The following is a 22,635-nucleotide window of genomic DNA, read 5'->3' on the forward strand; positions in this document are numbered from 1 at the left end:
TTGAATCAAATTATCAGAGCCTTACGGAAAAAAATTAAGTGAACTTATTTCATAAGCAAATAAGACTTGAAATATCTAACTGTGTTGAGATTGGAACTCACGACCTCAGCGCCATTGCAGATATTTTGTTTATTTGGACGTTTGCACACGTTGTGTTAAATTCAAACATTTTCAGCAGAAAAGTTTAAGACGGAGTTTGTCTGTCTTGTACATGTTTTGCTTGCATCAGACCGAAATAATGTGAGTTCATCGTAATGAGCGGGAAATTATGGAGTGTACACAACCTGAATAAGTCATACAGACTAGGGCTTGGCGTCGGATATTTAGGTCAGCATTATGCTACCATATTTGACATAATTTCACTCATACGACAATTCATAACATTCACTAGTTCATAAAATGATAGGTCATTGAGCAATAAACAAAATTAACTAAGAACAAAATCCATTTAAAATTCCCAAACAATTGCGTATAACAGGTTTTAAAAGGGGGATGTTTTCTACCCCGGAAAGTTAATTTGTCGGAAAACTGAAAATAAAAGGAAACTGAAACAAGAACGGTTAAAAGCCAAATCCTTTAATAAAATTGCTAACAAGAATTTTGCTGGTACAAATTTCATTCATTGTGTTTTGACGTATTTAGTATTTATTTTTCCGCAAATAATGGATTTAATTTGTAGGCCGAAGACTTCAGTCAATAAACAATGCAAGAAAGTTTTGAGACAATATTCTATTCGACGATTTGCACGATTTTATGAGCGCCGAAAAACATGACTTTCCCGTTTGTACACGTCACAATACAACAGGACAACGCCTTGGTGGAATAGTACAACAAATAATACAGTATATTACATCACAATGCAATGACTGTGACGTCTTAATGACACAACAATAGATGGTAGTTTGGCAGATTGTTTGGTAATAGTGCATTTACGCTACGTAAGATGATTAAAGGTTTAAGGAAATGTGTGAAAAGTTTAGTTACATAACTTCTACGAAAATATCCGGCTTCAAGTGAACAACCAAGCTTAATAGGAGAGATATTATAGAAAAGCAGAATATTTGTTGTCCATACAAATGTAAATTTTTGGAAGACTTATTCTTTTGTAATATTCGACATTTTTCAGCAATGTATACTTCAAAGTAGCATTTCAAGGTAACATAAAATGCCACTAGTAGTTATGGGGAAACAATTATACTGGATAAATTCCGTTACAATATAGGATTTATATCGCACGTTTTCACGCGCCACGAAATTCCACGGCCCTTGAAACTACCCACACGAGCATAGATAATAATTAAGAATATATATGTATATGAAAATGGGCGATAAAAAGTTGCGACGCTCGAATTAGCGCCAAACAATAACTGTTTGATGATTGTAACAAGATTCCGCCAGATTTCTTAACCTCAAAAATATATTTTAGGCATTATATTTAAAATAATAGTTTGATCAAAGGTAAATTGTGTTTAGAATAGGCTTTATTTCAATTAAATGCAAATAATCGCTAAAACAAGAATTTAACGTAAAAAACAAGAGATTTTTTTCTACCCAGGCGCAATTTAACTAGCAAGCCGAGTTTAGGCAGCTTTTCAAATTTGGGCAAACTTAGCAGAAAAGCGGCTACAATGGAATAAGCAATCGACGGTTTAGAGATGGTCAGCTAAACAAAATATGCGAAGTTTTAAAGAATTACTGAAAATGTTAAAATACAGACTCCCAGTGTTTAACTAAATACCTTAAATTTTCAAATATTAAAAAAATCGCCAAACAAAAATTACTTATATTTTTTCTAGAAAATTGAAGTAAACCAAAAAATCGCAGGAAACAACCCCCTTTCCCCACTTTAATTCAAATATTTGAAATATACATCATCGATCGTGGTGATAATAATCGCACATTGATGCTGGAAGGTGATTGGTTGTCCGCGAGTAGGCGTGGCAGGTGTGGACCAATCAGAACTGTTCCTCGAGTAGGTCGCCGAGTATTTGCGCCAAATCGCACACGCTGGCCCGGATGGTTAAGCGGTACATCTGCAACAACAACATAAAGTAAGATGACCATTGAACAACTATTAACAGCGTTTAAAGAAAGCACAAGCTGGTACAGACAAACACAATAAAATTAAGTTCTTCTGGTATATATTTGTGATAATTTTATTATGCTATGCCTGGTAGCAACAGCATGTGTTTAGTCAGGGGCGTATCCAGAAATCCAAAACGGGTGGGGTCCCGAATTTTCAACTTCGAAAATTCCCCGTTTTTCCGTCTGACGTTAATGACGTCATAAAATAGGGACAGATATGACGTCATAAAACAGCGATTGTAATGACGTCCTAAATAATAAAAATCGTCAGAAACAGCCAATTAACGTCCAGCAAAAGCAAACTTTTAGACGCCAAATACACCGTCACACGTACATCGTTGACACTCCTGCCAGGCCTTTTCAACTGAGTGCACACCTGGCGAGCTATGTGAGCGCGAATTTTTTTGGGGGAAAAACGGCATTTTAAAAAATTTCTTGCAAGTTTTTATTGCATTGCCGAAAATAAAAGTAAAAGAAATGTTGAAAAATATATGTCCAAAATACGTTTTCCGTTTGTCCGCGACGCACTTGGCAGCCTTCCACGGCGCAACAGTAGAGAAGCGCTAATCTATTTCAATAGACAGCACGAAAATGTAAAAAGATCATTCGAAAATTTTTCGCACTTACGTAGTTAAAATAATCAAAAAGTATTTAAAATAGACTCGTGTATAGTTTGTTAAAGAGGCAGCGGGCCCGATGAATTACAGCGACCGCTTGATTGATGTTATTAATTGTCGAACACACACTTGCTGATCAGCCAACCCGAACGAATAACGAAAGGCGAAAGAGAAAAAATATCCTGCGTTTACGGTCGACCAAACGAGAAACGAAAAAAGTGTTTTGCGTTTGATTTTGGTTTTTCATTAGCAAGACGTGTGACCCAATTACACTGAGAAAAAACACGTAGGCTTCAGACGGTGAGGTAAACCCTGACAAAAACGAACAAAAAACGTTAATGTCACTTCCGAAAAGGGGGGGGGGGTCCGAACCATGCTGACAACACACAGGCAGGCGTGTCGACGCAACCGGCCAGGCTGAATGAGCGATACAGGGCATTGACAGTAAGATAAACATCATAGCAACGGTTAGATAAACACTGCTGTGACAAACCGTAAAGTAATCTGAAAGGCTTAAAGGCGCAATACTGAGTTTACAGAAATAAAGTTTTTTTCGTAATTTGGTTAATACAAAAAAAAAATTAAAGCCAAAAAAGGTCGAGTAGATCGACATCATCTTGATTAAGACGTTTCGATACGAACTTGTATCATCTTCAGTTAATGTGACTGAGAAGAAAATCAAAGCTTCACTTATAAAAGGTGGGACGCAATTGTTATCAGTCTGAGTTTCTAATCGTCTATATCAAGATGATGTCGATCTAAACCTATTTGGCTTTGCTGTTCATTATTATCAAGGTACATTACAGATTCGTGCATGGTTGTACAAAAATAATTGCAAATTTTAATAGACAATTATCAAGCTGAACTGTTTTTCAAGCTGAAATTTAAATTCTTCTTTTATACTAAACAAAGGGTTTACTTAGGTAATGACATTTCACAGCAAATGATTTATGGTTTTTAGAATTCCTTTCAGGAAAAAATAAAGAAAAAGGGAAAATTGAAACAAAAAACTTTACAGAAAAAATTAATAAAATAGTGTAAGAATTTGAGTGAAAATTAGCGAAACCGCTGGGTGCGTCGCAAGTCCAACAACTTTTCCAATAGCGTCGCAGAAAAAAAAGGTTTGAAGAAGCGGCTGGTGCGATTATTTCTACCGACCTTTGCTTGTTGGTTTGGTTCCAGTCGCAGCAGACAACCGATCTGGGCCGACCTTGTCTTAACGATCCCCACAGCGACCAGGTTGTCAGGGTTGGGGTCGATGTTCGACAAACAGTTCATCCCAAAACCTGAAACACAAGTTGTAAGGTTGGTGAGTCGTTGCAGCTATGTTACAAGCAGGGTTACGGCCGCTCTGACGTGCAAGGTAAGGCTAGGTTGCTTGTTCATTTAATGCTTTGGTAAAAATCAGATAAAAATTTTCTAGGATGTCTCTAGCGCAAGGGTCTTCCATTTTTTATTTTTAAAGGAAACCCCAAATTTTTTTTGAGAGTCGGCAAGATTTACTAATATGACGTCATAAATTTACGTCATGAAACAAACATAATTGATAAACCTGCCTTTTTAGACCAAATAATGTGAAACTAAAACGGAGTCAAAATCCAATTAAGAAGGCGCCAGAGCGTCGTTTCAACAAAATTTTTTATTTAAAAAATTTTTTTAAATTATACAGAAGATTTTAAATACGCCTCCATTAACCATTTAAAAATATTTTATGCACCCCGAGGGGTCCATAGAGCCAATTTAAGAACCCCTGCTTTTAGCAAATGTAATTTGTTCTGTATCCTTTACACTGAAAATAAGTTAAGAAAATAGCTTCGTTTCAGTATATACTAAGCCTGGTAGCAACAGCATATGCGCGTGGAGGTTAACATTAAATATTCTCACCGGTCAGTTTCATCGTCGTTGTGCTGGAATCAAAGGGATTCTTCGCTTGGAAGATTTTCTGGCATTCTTGACCGGGTCTGCGGGAAAACATTAGGTGATGAAATAGTTTGTTTTAGGTGCAGATCCACTATGCACGGGTCAGTAATGTAGCTTGATAATAAGCAAAAAGGTTGAATAAATCGACATCTTCTTAAAAAAGACGATTTGATACAAATTATATGATCATCAGTAGGGCGATTATTTTTGACTTGTCAAAAAAAGTCAAAATTTTGTTAAAATTTACACGTTAGGTCAAAATTTGTCAAAAAATTTTCAAGTCAAAATCAAATAAAAATGCACATAAATCGTTTACAGAATTAAAACAAAACTATAGTCAGCTTTTTGAAATTCGTCGTTCAGTTATTTTGAAATTTATCGTTTAATTTTATCAAAAATAATTAGTTTTGATTTATATTCAAAGTCATTTTAACCGTATTATATCTTTATTAGAGCAATATACAGTATAAAAACGCGTGATTAACGACGCCTAGGTTATTTACATCAATGTATTTCTAACATGTCAAAATTTGTCAAAATTTAAATTTTTAGGTCAAAAAATAATCGCCCTAATCATCAGTTAATTCGAAACATATTATTATGAAGATAATGTCGATTTACTCGACATTTTTGGCTTTAAGAAAAATAGTTTGTTTCATAAAGATATTTAACCTATTTCTGATCTTTTTTTTTGTTTCCAAAATAACCGACTTAAACCTAAAAAGGTCAAAAAAATAAAAAATAGGAATTTCAAAGCTTAACGTTACAAAAAAATAACGAGTTTTTTTTTATTTTAAAGTTGTTTTGTGGATTATGTAGTTTTTTTTATGTCGAACTCACCCTCCAAGCTGCTTCCACCTCGAGAAGAAATCCTGAGCGTTGAGGTCTGCCCCCTCGAAGAATTTATTTATCAGCACAGGCAGCTTTAGCGCCACCGAGTGTGAGCTGCCCACGTGGCTGTAACTGTGGGTAAAAAATTAATGAGGTGAAGGTTAGACAAATATGTTAAGTGTTTTTTTATGGTAAACTTTGGGGTTCGTTGTTGTAAAACATTTTGTTGATCATTAAAGCAGCAATAACAAATATTGCTGTAAGTCATTGGATTTGCAGAAAAACTATCACGTCGATATTAAACAAATGAAATGTTTTACTTTGCACAAAGCAGTAAATGAAAAAGTGGGCGTTAGTGATGTACAATAAATTATATTTTGTAACAATGAGACCCGATGGATCGACAGCAAAATTCCAAAAACTATTAATTATCAACATCGTGGGGACACAACATTATGAGACATAAGCATCTTTATTCAGATCCCTGCAGGCAATCACGGTTGCACTCAAATCCTACAAAGAAAATGTCAGAATGATCTCAATGTCCTCGCCACCCTTGAGCGCTAGATATTCTGTTAACTGCATCATTATAGCCCCAGGTTGGGAACCACTTCTATAGCGAGAAGCAAAACACAGACATTTACCCAATTTTAATGACGGGAGCATCTTTGAAGAAGGTCAGGCATTCCATGTTGAGGAAATGCTGGATCTGTGCTCCTCCGTCAATCAGGTTTGGGGGGGATTTCTGGGGGGCAACATTTAACTGGAACAAAAAATTTGAAATTAGGTTTGTAATCCAATTCAAGTAAACTGTGTTATGCAGCTAAATACAATGGTTTAGATTTGCGGATAAAAAACAACAATATTTATGCTAAACTTGTGTTAAAAACGTTTTCAGTTCTATAATAATTAAACACTAATAATAATTAAGTTTTGTATTTTTGTTTTGATAATGTTTTTTTTATTATTACTTCCGAAATCCAGAAAAACATTAATTTATGTAGAAAAATAGAAAAAGGTTTTTGTTTCTAAGTCACCTTCCCCTCAAGGTCACTGTCCAAGGTCACGGAGGCGGAAAATTGAGAAAGTTGGGTGGGAGTTTTGTTTCCGAAGAACAAACCGACCCTTCCTAAAAAGCAGGAACATTCATGAGTATATAAACTTCTAATTAAATAACTAAAGGTAAATCTATTCAACATATCAATACTTTATTAGATTACATTTTATTTAACACATGAGCCTGTTTAATTGTAATTCTCAGTATAAAAATTTAACAAAGAAGCAAGTCAATAAACCAAGTTCAAATGTTCAACTAAACGCACCAAAAACATCTTTAAATTCACATTTGACTCCAATTTGAAGAAGATCATTTTCAAACAGAACTCCGCTGTTCTTGAATAAAAATCTGAAAAGACGTAATTTCAGCAAATAATACACAATTCTATGCACAGTGTGGGAAGCAGAAAAGTTGATGTTGACGATAAACAAATAGTTTATTACTGTTTGTGTCCGTAGATGTTTTCGCTGTAAAACTTGCAGAAGTTTTAATAAATATCGGTCGAGCATGAATAATTAATAGAAACATTATGCAAACTGAATTATTCAGCGCAAACACAAAATCAAAACTTACATGTAAATTTATAATGTTTTATAATGTTAGGAACTAAAGCATAGGTAGCCTCTATAGGAGATCTAGAGTAGACTCTAGACAGTAATTGCTTTTGAAAGACAAAACAACAAAATATGAAATTTTGTTAAAAGCAAAATCTAATCTAAGCAACAAAAGTGACAACACCACAATGTGACAGAAAACAAATGAAAACTGGTGTTTACAGAATATAAAGAAAAAACTCCGCAAATGTGTTTCTTCTGGACAAAACAAAAACAACAATTGATAAACTTCTTGAATCTACAAAATCTAAAACATTTTGCAACACTACTCTTGAAAACAAGTTGACGCCCCTCCTGTCTTACAGAAATGGATAAACTTGGCCTTTGTAAGATTTGTCAGAGATATATTTATAAATACAAATAAAGAAAAACAAACTGGCCCTTCGATTATTAAATATTTGTTTTCGTAAACCAATTAATCCAATTTTATTCATGACTTTAAAAAAATTTATTTTGTGCATTACTGGGTCAATTTAAACACAAATGCAAAATGAAAGAAAATTGGTCTAACTAATGTCCAACTATCTCTTATAGAGATAAAGAAACAAAGCAACAAAAATATTTGTTGCAAAGAATGAATTTGACCTTAAGTCACTAAACTCTTTCATCTAACTACACAAGTACAGTAGCCACAACTCGTTGAAAGCACTCGGTGATTGGACGATACAAGGTTAAGGGCTACAAATGCTTCCGCTACAGCGACCAAACCTTACTTTACAACCAATTCATCTTCGGTGCCAAGTGTGCCGGACGGGCCGATTGAACCGGTTTGGCCAAATGTGCCAGACGGGTCGATTGAACCGGTTTGGCCAAATGTGCCAGACGGGTCGATTGAACCGGTTTGGCCAAATGTACCAGACGGGTCGATTGAACCGGTTTGGCCAAATGTGCCAGATGGGTCGATTGAACCGGATTGGCCAAATGTGCCAGACGGGTCGATTGAACCGGTTTGGCCAAATGTGTCAGATGGGTCAATTGAACCGGTTTGGCCAAGAGTGCCAGACTGACCCAAAATGTCGCCAAATTGGTCGATCGGTTCGACTAAAGAACTAAACTGATCAGAAGAACCGGGAACCTCAAGGTTTTGGTCGAGCAGGCCAGAAAGCCCCGTTTGGTCGAACAAGGGGCCTTCCAACCCCCCAGAATCAGGGGGAGCATCAAAACCGGCCAAAACACCCCCAGGGTTATTTTCCACTGGCTTAGTGTTGCCAATTGAGGCTCCAAAGTCAGCAAGAAGCAAGTTTTGGCTGCAAGAAAAATCAGTGAAGAAAGTGCGAAACTCAACGGGGGTCAAAAACACAAACAGTGAAAATTACAATTTTTTGCATATTGGTAAAACCATTTTCATGACTATTTTTTTGGAAAAATTACACTACTTTCGTAATATATGAATTTTTTTTTCATATTTTTTTCAATTTTATATTTTTGAAGTTTAATTTTTTTTTTAAATTAAACCAATTTAAAAAACACTTTCTGTCCTAGTTTATGAAAATTACATTTCCAAAACAATTGAATTGTGCATAATTGCATGAAACCAGCACCAATAGCACACCACGAGCAGCGTTTCTTACTTCGTCAAGTATTGGACCTCGTTATCAATCAACTGGTCAGAACCGGGGGTCGATTCGGGGGCCGATGGGGATTCCCCGGTGCTTAAATAATAGTGGGGTTAAAGTTCATGTGATCGGTGATAACACAAACTAGCGTGAACTTGATTTTAAACTACTGTTTTTTTAAATTTGATGAAAAAAGAGACTTTATTTGGATAAAAATATGGTCTAATTTTACATTTAATCAAATAATGGAGAGTTCATATTAATATTAAGTTATATTACGATTTGATAAATAGGGTTTTAGAATACGTGTTACAGCTTTCGTTTGCCAAACATTTTCTTCAGTTACATAATACCATTTTTGATGATGCAATGTTTCATTATTGTTGTGCGGTTAAAGCAATCTGTCGATTTAATTACAAATTCCTGAGTTTTTCGTGTTTTAGGGTTTAGGCGTCACCCCCAGTACACAAGTCGCGGCGGGGCGCAACACATGTGTTTAACAAAAAGCAACTAAGTTGGGTAAATCGGGCTGCGCTTTTTAAATGTTTCACATATTCAGTGAACCTTCATTATTAAAAATAAAAGCACAGTGTAAATTGGAAATTAAATTTACGCCAACAGGCATTTATTACATGAACATAAAAGAAACGTTAAAAAAATAAAATATAATATGACAATTAGAACCAAAAATACGAGGAAACCCTTACTTTGGCATATTGACGTCGACCACTTGCTCAGTTGCAGGTGCGGGACTTCCCCCAAATACGTCCCACAATGCATTGCTGTTGGTCTCGGGGACGGCTGGGGGAGTCCCCAAACCGAGAAGGTCAACAGAGTTGGAATTCTAAAATAAAATTTGAGAATTTGAACTGGATTGCAAAAAATCTCCGCTCAAAATTCTACAGTCATTTTTTTAACAACAACTAATTACAAAAGGTTGAAAGACCAATTAATTGCTTTTCCTGTTTAATTTTTACAAATAAAAACAAAAAAAATTTCGGTTGTATTGTATTTTATAAAACAAAAAAAAATAAATATTTTTTAAAAACTTATACATATTTCATTGACAATTTTAAATTTCCAGTCTTTAACAAACACCGTCATTTTAAAATGTGCTAAAATAAAGAAAGAAATCATTGTGTTTTTGTGAACCAACCTGCACCGGTGGCGGAGTTGCCTCCTTTTCGACATGGTTCTCACCACTAGCGGGCGATGTTGTAGCTTTCTTGTGCTTTTCGTCATCTTTTTCAAGCGCCTAAAAAAAATTGAATTATGAAAAATCTATAATAAAAAAGGTTTACAGACTATTTGTTTAAAATACGACTAGTATTTATAATTTATCGATTAAATACAAATAATATTTCCTAAACAAATTAGTAAAGATTACTTCGCAATATTTTATGTTTTGTAAGATTATTAAAAGAACTATTTTTATGTAATTTAAAAAGTAAAGGTAAATTTAAAAAAATATATAGTTTTTTACATTTTTTTAAATCTTTTTACATTTCACTCTAAAATAAAACCCACTGCAATGTTATTGTTACCTGGGCAGCGGCCGGTTTCTTTTTCTTAAGTTTAGCGAGGATTGATGACTCGCGCTCAGGGAAGGGAGGCATCTCCTCGAGCACGGTGGCGAGGACATCTTGTGACGTAATCGAGCTCAACTGCGAGTACTCTAGCGCCCTCTGCTGGAGCTCAACGTCAGCGTTACGAAGCTGGTTGTTGTTGCGCAACACGTTCTGCAAAAATCATATTAGATTTTAAAAAGTTGCAAATGGTTCAGAACTTAATACAAGCAATAAAATTACTTGTCTCTAACACATCCCAAAAATATTATTTATTTTAAAAAACTTTAAATCTATTATAATAAAACAAATGCAGTTTAAATAATTTGTGTTAAAGCCAAATCTGTTTTCAATATAATGCACATTTTGAATTTTAAAAGAGAAACTATAAAAACTTACACCAATTCCTCTAATAATTTTAAATTTAAAAATTGTGATAATTAGTACTTGAAATAATTTGCATGTAAGCGAGTACTTTGAACTTAACTACAGACAACTGAAGTCTCATCAAAATAAAACTAGCTTTACTTTATAGTTATTTCAAAATGCTTTTAGGAAAAAATGTAGATAACAATAGGATTTCGCTGCCACTGAAGATGATAATATTTAAGAGAACATACAGAACTACAGGTACATTAGAAACAATTCAATTTACTTGAAAACATGTTTAAAGTATCACTGGCTACTTGTTAAATGACAAGTACGTTGATTTCACTCAAAACCGGTCTGAAGACAATGTTCTCTGAAGACAATGTGAGGTATAGTTTTATGATATTTCGGTGGACTGCCAAAAGTATACGTCTCTGAAATATCTCATAAAAATACTAAATTTTATTCTGTTCTAAAAATGTAAAAAGGGTTCACACCTGAATAGTTGTTTTTATCTCCGGGAAAAGGTTGATGAACTTGATGTAAGTTGATAGCAGTAGCGCTCGTGTGGCCGGGGTGCAGAGATGGAACTTTGAGTGAAGAAGGTTGAATTGTACGAGGGGCGAAGAACGGGAATCCCCAGCGATAAGGTTCCCAAACTCACCCAGGATGTAACCCCCAACCTTCACCATGTTCTCGTGGCACGCCGGCGCTTGCAAGTTCTGGGGGAAGGGGTTAAGAAATAGTTAAAGCCGAAATTGCAATTGTTTTTCCTACTTTAAATTTTGTTTTGTTTAAACATTTTACTTGCACAGCTTAGTTTGGTCATCAGATTTAGCTATGCAAATTGCAAAACACTGATTAAAAATACAACATATACCGATTTTAATTGTTAAAACATTTATTAATTGTCCCAATTACATGACTATAAAAAAATGAACCCTTATATAAAAACATTAGAAATGGAACATCAGGGTGATACAGCATCCTGGTTGAACACAATTTTGCAATTTTTTTGGAATATTTGTTTGTTGAATAACAGACTTATAAAAAAATTTTACCAAAATTACAAATACATTGAGAAGCTTTTTTTACTAAAGTTAGTTAACCAGGTGGATAAATTTAATAGTTTAACTTGGTTTGAAGAAGCTTAAAATTGCTCTCAGACAAGTTATGTATTTTTAAAGGCTTAGGTGCCCATTTTGGTTGTTTTTACTATGTTATGATTTAGCCAAAATTAATTAAATATAAACACACTTTTAAAAAGAACTAGTTAAATAGTTTGTTTACAAGTTCTGAGGGTGAGGGGGGAGGGAAAGTTTGTTAAATATGTGGATAATTTTGAACTTTTTTATCAACTTTGAATATTCTATCAAAAGTTTTGTGCATATACCCAAAAATTGTTACTTTATTGAAAATATATTTCGGTAAAAACTTTATCTCTTTAATCTTCATTCTTCACATATATACTTGTCTTAACTACAGTCAGTACTTTAGGTTTAATATTAAAAAATGGTAAATTTACTAACAATATATTTACAACTTATTTTAGCTTAGTATTATTGTTGTAAAAAATAGTAAAATGCCAAAAATGTAACTATTTTACCTCGAATACAGTTTTTGCCGCGTATCCTTGTGCATCGTCCCTGTTAATTACGATCTGAATAACTCGATGCCAAACCTCTTCCGATACATAATCCCCTGCCACTCTTATAAGCTGAAGAATCGTGTCGACATACCAAGTATAATCCGAAGCATACTTCTCCGATAATATCGCAACCTTCAACACCTACAATACAATGTTTGCATAAAGTGCATGTAAATCTGAATTTATTACTTAAGAAACTCAATAATTTTAGCCGAAGAATTTGAGTAGAAAAATATGGAGAAAATTTTATTATTTTTGACCATTTTGTGTGCCCTGTCATTTAATTATAGAGTGGTGAAATATAAAAACCTAATACGGGTAAATAAGCTCTGTCTATTAACCATCAAGAAAATATTTTTTTTAATATTGAATACTGGATTTTTTTTCATACTTCGAATTAAATCTCCCTAAATGTTGATAAATACTTTTTTTATACTTTTTAAGTATTCATCAACATTTAGGGAGATTTAATTCTACATGGATGTCAGGTCATTGTGAGAATAATAAATTAGCTCATTAAGTAGAAAAAGTAGGTAATTATCCTTGCAATAAGAGTTACGTCACTAAACAGTTAATGTGCGTCAAAATGCAGTCACTCAGTTATAAGCCATAATTGAAAATTGCGCGTCAATCAAACTAAAGCTATCGCTAGCCACAGGGCACGCCGGCAGATCACCTCATTGCAGCGTCCGCAACTAGTTAGTGGTGTGTAGAAGCTAACTAATCTGTATATGCACAAACAAGCTTAACTGGAGCATGTGGGTCATGACTTGTACCACTACGTCAATCAGCAAAAGCATGGGTAATTGATAAACAGATTGAACTCTTAGAATTCTTCAAATTTTTGAAACTTAAATTAACAACCAAATTACCCATTTAGCATTAACCTCAACATTATAATTATTTTAACATGCAAAGAAAAACTCAGAAATTGTGCCCTAATCCAGGAATAAAATGCAGAATTTTATAAAATGCAAACCGTTAAACCGAATTTGTTTTTAAAAAAGTACACACACACCATTTATAAATCTGTTTTGAGATTAATCTAGTTACTAAAAATAAAAAACTTTATTTTAAGAAGCTATTAAATTGTGTTTTTATGGCAAAAAAATCTAGTAACCATCTGAAAAATAAATGAGTTTAAAAAGTTTTCAGGAAGGAAAAAAATTAAATATGTTTCAGCTTGATATGTTGCGAAATGTATAAGGTTTGCCCTCCCTGCAGAAAATAGGTAAAAAACACTAATATGGTAGATTGTTTTTATTATTTTGTTGCTACGATTGTGAAACTTCACACAAGAGGAGTTAGTGGCACTTAAGCTAAAAATAAGTGAACCAACCATTTCTTCACGGATTGCATAATCTGCGATCTTTAGATAATCCAACATTTCTGCGACAATTTCCTCTGAGTTTGTTTTATCGCACATTGCGTAAAGGAGGTCCACAGCTCGTTGCCGAACACTAACATCGCGCTCAGTCTGCAATTATTAAAACGATTAGTTTTAACCAACTGAGGGGCGGTGCAACATAAAGGAAACATGATTTTATTAAATTGTGAAATTTAAATCGTTCGAGTGAAAACCAACATTCTTGCCAAGTTTTGGGACAATTCGTAGAGAAATGTGAACATTTTGTCATTTTAAATATAATTTAAATTGACTTTGTGTAATACACAGAACATAGGGTTCCATGTAAGTTTTATGAACTGAAAAAGTGGGAAAAAAAAGTTAATTACATAAATTGCTTATACTTCTATTGCTGTTATATCAACCACCTTCAAAGCATTGATGACGGTTTCTCTATGTTTTTTGACAGCGTCGGCCGAGAACTCGGATCCAGCCAACAAACACATGCTCTCTAGCGCTAAGTAGCGCAGGTTTGTCTCTCGATGTTGAAGAAATTGTCCGAGCTGATTGCACGCCCGAACGAGCAGGCTTGGTTCGCTACAATAAGAAAAATTTTCAGCATAATTTGGCTGTCGATCAATATATGTCACTAACTTGGATTTTCAGGAAAATGAAACAGGCCAAACTATAAGGGTATTTTATAAAATAGCTCTAAATTGAGATTTTAAACTAATATTTTGTTCATTTAATCCTTGATTTGGCAAAATTTAATCCTTGATTGACAAAGCACCTTCAGTTTGGTAATCTTAAAATCGACTTTTAAAGAGACATTTGTCCTTTTACCAATGGGTACTGGATTGTATAGATACTCATGCAATACTGTTCCATGCCTAGTGTACAACACTTGTATACCTGTATCTTGATTAAATTAGTCAAAATACATACTATTGATATCTATAATTTTTAAACACCAAAGGAAAAAATTATATAATACTTTAAATGCAAAATAAACATGATAAGTATTCAATTAAATGATTTGCACTATTTTTAAATTAACTATTTTTATAATACTTTACACAGCATAATTGAGCCACCTGTCTGTATGTATGATGAGGTTTATAGCTTCGAACAAAACTGCGTTCTTAGCGTTGGAATGTTGCACTTTCTTCGACTTGGGAGGTTCCTGGCATTTGTTTAAAATAGTCTCCAAACACTCGACCAGTCGTCCACGGATCGCTGGCTCGTCTGGAAAGTTTAAGAATATAAAATTCCATTAGGAAAGTTTTTTGCACTAAAGATACCTCCAGATAAATGTAAAATGTATTTTTTTATTTTTATTTTTATTTTTTTTTATCTCATCCTAAGAATATCAAAGACAATACAGAAGTAGGTAGCATTTTAAACAGTTTGAATAACTCTTTCTTCATTTTTAACATAGTTAGAAGTTTGATATTTTTTATCAACCTCCAACCGCTTCAATATCTCACTTTAGTTGCAAATTTAACATTCCAAAACTACATTTTCACTAAATGTATCTATTTAGTAGCATAAAAAAGTTCTACATTTTAATGAGCCATTATAAATTCCACAAATTTATTTGAATTTTAATTTTAAGTATTACTTGCATTTTACATTAAATAGCATTAAATAATTTAATGATTTGGACCTGAACATCACACATTAAGGCAGCTGAATATACAACAAGCACAGGTGATGTTATTAGCTTACCAGGGACCGGGTAACATTGCAACAAGCGAAGAAGTTTGACGCTTAACCATGGAGCCGGGACAAAATAGTAAGTGTAGTCCTGCAATAAACACAACAAATAGCTAACCTCAACAAGTACGTACAAAAACTAGATGAAATATTTAACACAAACAATTCAATATTTTTTAGCTTTAGATGTTAAAATTAGAATAAAAGCATCAGATGCCACAAAAACACATGTCCTCCTTCATGAATGAAAGAAACATTTAAAAAAGTCACAAAGGAAGTCTCCAAAGTCATTACAAAAGCACAATTTTAGTTAAACTATCAAATAATTAAAACATTACTTGCGTCTCCATAGATTGCTTTGTGACCATTTAGGTCAGTAAAGGGCCACCGTTAAGAAACATTGGTTTAACTACTGTATACAAGCTACAAATTCCTTAGAGATATTGTTTTCACAGAAATCTCACCAAAAGGTCGGTGTATGTTGAAGTTACGATTCTACTGAGTCGTGAAACAGCGAGCGACACGCAACCTCGGTACTCGTTCGGGCTGTGCTGGGCCAGGGCGTGGATTAGACTCACAGCAGCCGTAACTACACCCTAAAACAAAAATGTAAATTTAATTACGAAAATTGAAAAACATTTTCTGTGAGAAACAAAAATAATAAATTAAATTTTGTATTTTTTTAACATCATCAAGTCCAAATTTGTATGAAATGCAAATTTTTTTGTTCAAAACATTTGATTTATTTTCAAAATAAACTAAAATAAAAATAAATAAAATATAAAGAACTTATTCAAAGTAGAAACCTTTTTAACATTTGCAAAAATTTTTTGTTTATTTTACAATCTGAAATAACTTTTTTTTAGTTATAAATACGTTTTATTTTATTTTATTTTACAATCTGCCAATACTCTTAGCCCCACCATGTGTTGGTCGTTGAGCAGATGTATAACCCTGGAAGCCCACTCAGCGTAAGTCATTGATTCCGGCATCGTTCGGAACAATCGAAGGAGACACAACGCAGCGCTCTGTTTCACCGACTCATTTGCTTGCCTGCCACAACAAAACTATTGTCAAACTTGCAATAGAACTGAAAATTATAATCTTTAAAATAACTATATAATACATCTTTGCAAATTGAGTTTATTCTATTATTTGGATAAAACAACACAATATTGGTAAATCCGAATTATACAACAAAATTGACACAAAAAGGAAATGTCCTACTGAGAAAGATAATGATGGTTTAAAAACATGGCATTAGTTTTTGACAGTCCATAGAATAAAGTTACATGGCCACTCAATCAAACTACATAGCTAGTATATTATTTGCACAAAATTGTCTGTAAATTCTTGCAACAATTTGTTTTAGCAAGAGTTTTAAATATTTTTGAAGATGTTTTTTTTTTTATGAATTATAAATAATCTTGAATTACGCATTTCATTTTATTTTGGTTTCCAGTTAAAAAGTCAAGAAATTATTTTGTTTCAACATTGGCTTATAAATGAGTAAAAAACACAGAATAGTAACACATCCTAAAATATTTATGAAGGAATACACGAAAAACATAAATATAAAATGACGAATTTTTATTACTACAGAAAAGTTGAAAGAATATAAGTCAAAAAAATTAGTTAAAAACTTACGCGGACACAAGAAGTTTTGGAACCTCGGAGCCGAATGCCTCGGCCATCTCGACGGAACCGATGTTTGCGATGCAGTGAAGCGCGAGGTTTACATGGACTGGTTTTGGCGACGAGATGTCGTTCTTTATGTTCTGGACGATCAGCTTCATGAGGTCCGAGTTGGAACTGACCAGGACAGAGATGAACAAGTATCCCTGCAAATAAATGTGGTAAGTATCGGCAATGACTGTGACAAGTCTGGCATGCTTGTCTTATTTGTAATAAGAATATGTTATTTCCAACCTTACAGTTTGATAAACACAGATTTAAACACAAAGTTATGCCCCACCAAAACATTTAGCAATGAATGTGTTAGGCTTTTGTCATCTGTTTTTCCGTCTTTGTTCTTATTGAAGAATATAAACAAATTCATGTTTAATGTTTCTATTATATTATTGTATATCCTATTATATCAGGCACATGAAGCCTATGCAAGCACAAAATGCAAATAAATCAACCAGGAAATATGAAATAAACAGATAAACATGAATATATTTGAACATTAGGCTGGGCAGTGGGCATTTTTACAAGCATTTGTACAATGTACAAAATGCACTTACAAGATATTAACTGTATTTTGAAATAGACCATTTTTTTAAATGTTTAAACACTGAAGTTCAAAGTAGAACACACATAACATGGTGGACTCCTGTAAAGATTAATAATTAAGACCAAATTACAAAAATACTTTGATTTCATTAACAACAAACAAGATTTCAATCAAGATTTAAACTACTAGGTGTTGCCAGTTTGTTGTCAAATGCAGTGAACTTTTTTGAACTGTGAACTACAATGCGTGATCAGTAGGGCGAATATTTTTTGACGTAAAAAATAGGAAATTTTGACCTGAAAAATTTAAATTTTGACAAATTTTAACCTGAAAATAATTTATTTTGACAAAATTTTGACCTGTTAGAAAAACATTGATTTAAATCAGCTAGGCGACATTAATCACATGTTTTTATACCGTATATTGCTCTAATAGACATATAATACGGTTAAAATGACTTTGAACACAAATCAAAACTAAATTTTTTTGATAAAATTGAACAATAAATTTCAAAACAACTGAACGACGAAAAAGCTGACTATATATTTTTTTTAATTTTGTAAACGATTTATGTGCATTTTTATTTGATTTTGACTTTACAAATTTTTGACAAATTTTGACCTAACGTGTAAATTTTGACAACATTTTGACTTTTTTTGACAAGTCAAAAAATATCACAGAACTCTATGAATCCCAGCTGAAAGCCTTCATGGGACAACATATTCTTAGTGCTATATCTATATGTGAAAAGCATTTACCAAATGTGGAAAAACAGTATCTTAACTTGACCAGTAACACAGTAACTTATCATAAGACTTCAACAGCATAAACTTTATCATTACACAAAATCTTATAAGAAAATCCCAGTGAGCTTTTATAAAAACCTACTATTTACAATCGAGTTTGTGTATTTCTGAAGTTAAGTTTATTTTTTTATTTGCCACCAATAAAAACAAATTCTATTTGCAATAAAACAGTATTTTAGCCCAATGTAAGCTTCCAAAAGTGAATAGTAAAATTTTAAATATCCATTTCAAACATTAGAATAGAAGTTCCGTTCTGCATGGATTCAACATCTTGCATGCAACATGAAAAGCGAAACATCACATGCTTCAATTCTAAACTGTGATGCAATTATTTCAACTCACGATTTGTTTCTCTGTGTATTTGTTGGAACTGAGGAGGTTTACTGCCTCCATGTGGCCAAAGTCGATGTCGTGACCGAGAAGAAATATGAAGAGAAGTTTGCAAACGTATTTCTTCTTGCTGTAGCCATCCAAAGTCTTGTCACCTACAACCATAGTTCGTACTTATTATAATTGTTTTACATAACATTGGTAAGATTTCACATTCTAACACTAATATAACTAAAGATGTCATTGATAATATCGTATTTGAGCAGATACTTGATGCCAAAGTGTAATATTGGTAGTCGTCCACAACTAGGGTGGTATCAGTGTCGAACCGATATCAAATTAACTCAAACTAACGGAATTTTAGCAATCAATTTTAGGTCTAATTTATGTTACTTGGCTTATTCATTGTATCAATGACATCATTTAGTGTCGGATCGCGATAGGCAGTGTCCGAAATATTACGTATCGGTATCGCAATAAAATCTGAAGTAACATAAATCCCTAATACTAACTAAAATTTACTGTAAGCGGTGGCCACATTATATTTGAGGGTTTCTCTTAAAATTACGAACCAACTTAGGTAGAACGTGGTTGTTTGGCACAAAAAAATAACAAGCATAATATTATATTTACGTGAAAATCCCATTCTCAAGAAATTTAACTGCTTTTAACCTTGGTAATTTACAACAGTGTAACTAAAAGCATCACTTTGTCAAATCTTTACTGTTGGAACTATTGTGCTACAAAGAGTTTTTCAACCTAAAGTGATTGTCCATTGAAAGATACCAGATACCATAAATATTTATTTGCTTGTTGTTAAATTAGGAGGGAACCATGTGATTTGTAAGAGGGAAATTTTCAATATTTCCTTAAAACATATGATTTTTTAACTCAACTCATAGATAACAGACACTACTTGCTTGTATTTGCTTTGTCAACATTTTATAACATATGTTATTTTTTATCCCATCCTGCAATTTGTTAAAGAAACATTTAAACTAGGTAAAGTTTGTAAATTGTTTTTGTGTAATACATGTGGTTTTGTTGTACTGTATTTAGTTGCAAATAACAACTACGATACCGGTATTGAAGTTTTTAATAAATTATTTGTACAAAAATGAAAATAAGCCAAATGACAAGACAGGACATATTGATTCCACACTGACTAGAATGTTATTGGGACCTTTTAAAACTAACATGAGAGCTTTTGTTTTATTGATTTTGTAACAAGTAACACTTTACAATGACAAGTGCTTATTGTACCACTTTTAAAGTTGGATGTAAATTAGTTCAGCTTTAACCTATAAAGTTACAATTTTTTTGCTGTCCTTACCAATTTGTACTAGGTTCATGCAAAACATGTGTTAATTTAAAACATCGCCAAAGCATAAAAACAACGAACCCACACAATTATTAAAGTTCAGCTTTTTGATATTAGGTTTACAAGTTAGTCAATCATTGTCCACATTAAGTTGATAGCTATGTAATGCATTTCCTGCACAGCCATATACGTTTGTGATAATGTTGAAACACAAAAAATCAATTGATAAAGGTTTCAAGCTGGTCATCTGGGCTGTGCTTTAATTAATTAGAATTGTATCAGTCGTTCTAAAATTTCAATACTTTTTTCAAACTACAAACCAATTTAAAATACAAACCAAATTATTGAAGCATGTATTTAAATCCAGGCTTTGTAACATAATTTATATATTATTCCATAACTGTTAAAAGTTTTTAATTAAATTAACAGTTAAAAAAATATTGAAAACAAGAAAGTAAAATGTGTATGGCAATATTTCAGGCCCATTTGTGACTTATGCATTCTAGTTTGTGTGAGCATATGTTAGATGAAATAAAATATTTGAGGTTGTAAAATAATGCAGGTGCTATAAAAGGTCATAAAAGCAGTGATTAAAAGTAATGAGTTGTTTAAGTTAATATGGTTTGGTTGAGGTTAGTGAGTAAAGCTATCACATTAGATTTGCCACAAAAAAAATTAAAAATTATATGCATTTATGAACAACACTTATTTATAATCTTATAGCTGTGTTTTGGTAGTAACCGTGTAGTGTTACGTTGGCCATAACATACACTTCAAAATACTTTAAACAACTGAAGTAAATTTAATGTGTGCAGTCCATTAAGCAAAAAGTGGAAATCATTTTTACAACACATTACTTGGTATAAAATTGTTTTTTTTTTATTAATTGTTCATCCTTGGATTTTCAATAAATAAATTGCTTAGATTTGTACCAAGTTGCCTCATAAAACATCGAAAAGTTCAATTATTGAAAATATAAGGGCGAAAATGAAACATAGGAGAGTCAAGAAGCTTAGGTTTTTTAGCTTTCTGCTGAGCTTTACTTGGCCACCAAGTGAATTAACAACTTCCCAAATCGTGCATTTCACTACAACGCACACAGGAAACAAAGTGCTCTGTGACGTCATAAGCACTTATTGATCAAAGTGACTGCAGTGATGTCTCGGCCGGTCGTGTGCGAGCCACGCTTTCAGACAAAACTGCACCAAAGGGATACTAGCCCATAGTTTGTGAATTGACATAATGTTAGATTTGAACTTGAGTAACCCCTCAAACCTCACCTTTGAACTTTGACCTAATGTTGGCCAACTCTTTGTTTATTCTTTTACTTTCGGCTTCTTTGCTTTTACCTGTAAAGAATTTGTGTGTCAGTATATTTTTTTTGCTTATTTTATATTAAGTTCTTTAACGAAAGTATTATTAAAAAAAAATAATAAATCTCTATATCTTTAACTTTTGGCGATTGTCATCCTTCTAATTTTTTACCAAATGTGCAGGTGCCAAAAAAGTTGCATTTTACTTAAATATCAGTGCACAAAGTGCACAGCTTATCAAACGTAAAGCAGCCCAACACAGTTCATTACGACACATATTTAAAACTTTGGTAAAGTAAGCATTGGGCAAAAAAAGTAAATATCCTTAAAAAAAGGAATGTTTGGGCTCAAAGTGTTGATTGGCGTTTGAAACTCAAAAAAAAAACATTTAACTTTTTCTACTTCAATGAAAAAAGTGAGCAGGTGCCAAAAAAATGTGACTTAGTTAATTCCTTTCAAATTAAAGAAAACACCAATATTTGAAATCAACTAAACTACAAACTCACAATTCCTGATGTCTGAGATGAACACAGCCAAGCCTCTCATGGCGTCTCCTCTTGATACTGCCGGCATTTTAAGCGTTTAATATTTCCAAAAGCAAAACAAATGGTTCTGATCAAGATGGTTTCTTTGAAAAGCAGATTATATTTACTGACATAAACACATACTAAACCAGTGGAAGCCTAAAAATAAAATCAAGGGTTGGTTTTGTTTGCACTTCCAGTCAGCACTCTCGCTGACAAAATTAAACCCACCAAAAATGTCCAAATACTGTCTGCAAATTCCGTCTTCTACAAGGATTAAAAAGGCTAAAGATTGGAGCCTGGCATAATTATGCAAACCTTTAAGTGTGATGTCATGAGTTATTCACCTTAAACTATGGTAAATGCACACATAAGTTTGTTCAACAGACCAAAAAAGAAAAACGAATATGGATCTTGCAGCAACAGTTGAAACAACTCTGACAAGTGCATCTGTAAGATTTTTCAACAGGCTTAATCTGCTACCCAAAAAATAGAATGACACCTGATTTCCTACATGCCACATTCGTGGGGTGCACTTTTGACCTTGACCTTAGGTGCACTCCGTCATCCTGATTTTTTTCGCTTATACACAAAATATATATCTGGTTGAGATCTGCTATACTTTCCATATGTGGCAGGAGTGTTGACATTAATATGGTGCATGTTATCCAGATTATTGCACCAGTGTATCAGTGTATTGGAGAGTCGGATTGGCTGACCAACTGTAGGCTGTCGGTCGAAATGCTTAAGTGTGTTGTGCCCTTCTCTGATCATCAGTGTAT

General features: G+C 33.3%; 1 protein-coding gene across 1 annotated transcript; it reads right to left on the minus strand.

Annotated features, from left to right (window-relative positions):
- Positions 1 to 110: 110 nt before the first annotated feature.
- LOC146166391 (AP-2 complex subunit alpha-2-like) lies at positions 111 to 22,007 on the minus strand. Its single transcript, XM_083389024.1, has 22 exons — positions 21,836 to 22,007; positions 21,297 to 21,365; positions 18,708 to 18,850; positions 16,971 to 17,164; positions 16,247 to 16,376; positions 15,788 to 15,919; positions 15,336 to 15,414; positions 14,702 to 14,852; positions 14,036 to 14,204; positions 13,602 to 13,739; positions 12,221 to 12,403; positions 11,112 to 11,336; positions 10,225 to 10,419; positions 9,837 to 9,935; positions 9,388 to 9,524; positions 6,776 to 6,858; positions 6,491 to 6,582; positions 6,098 to 6,216; positions 5,463 to 5,585; positions 4,587 to 4,663; positions 3,861 to 3,988; positions 111 to 2,033 (listed from the first exon to the last, which is right to left on the minus strand). The coding sequence occupies exons 1-22, from the start codon at positions 21,900 to 21,902 to the stop codon at positions 1,956 to 1,958; spliced, it is 2,811 nt and encodes a 936-aa protein (XP_083245150.1). The 5' UTR covers positions 21,903 to 22,007; the 3' UTR covers positions 111 to 1,955.
- Positions 22,008 to 22,635: the final 628 nt, after the last annotated feature.

This window comes from Ascidiella aspersa, chromosome 1 (assembly GCF_963924565.1).
Source record: "Ascidiella aspersa chromosome 1, kaAscAspe10.2, whole genome shotgun sequence".
NCBI classification, from domain to species: domain Eukaryota; kingdom Metazoa; phylum Chordata; class Ascidiacea; order Phlebobranchia; family Ascidiidae; genus Ascidiella; species Ascidiella aspersa.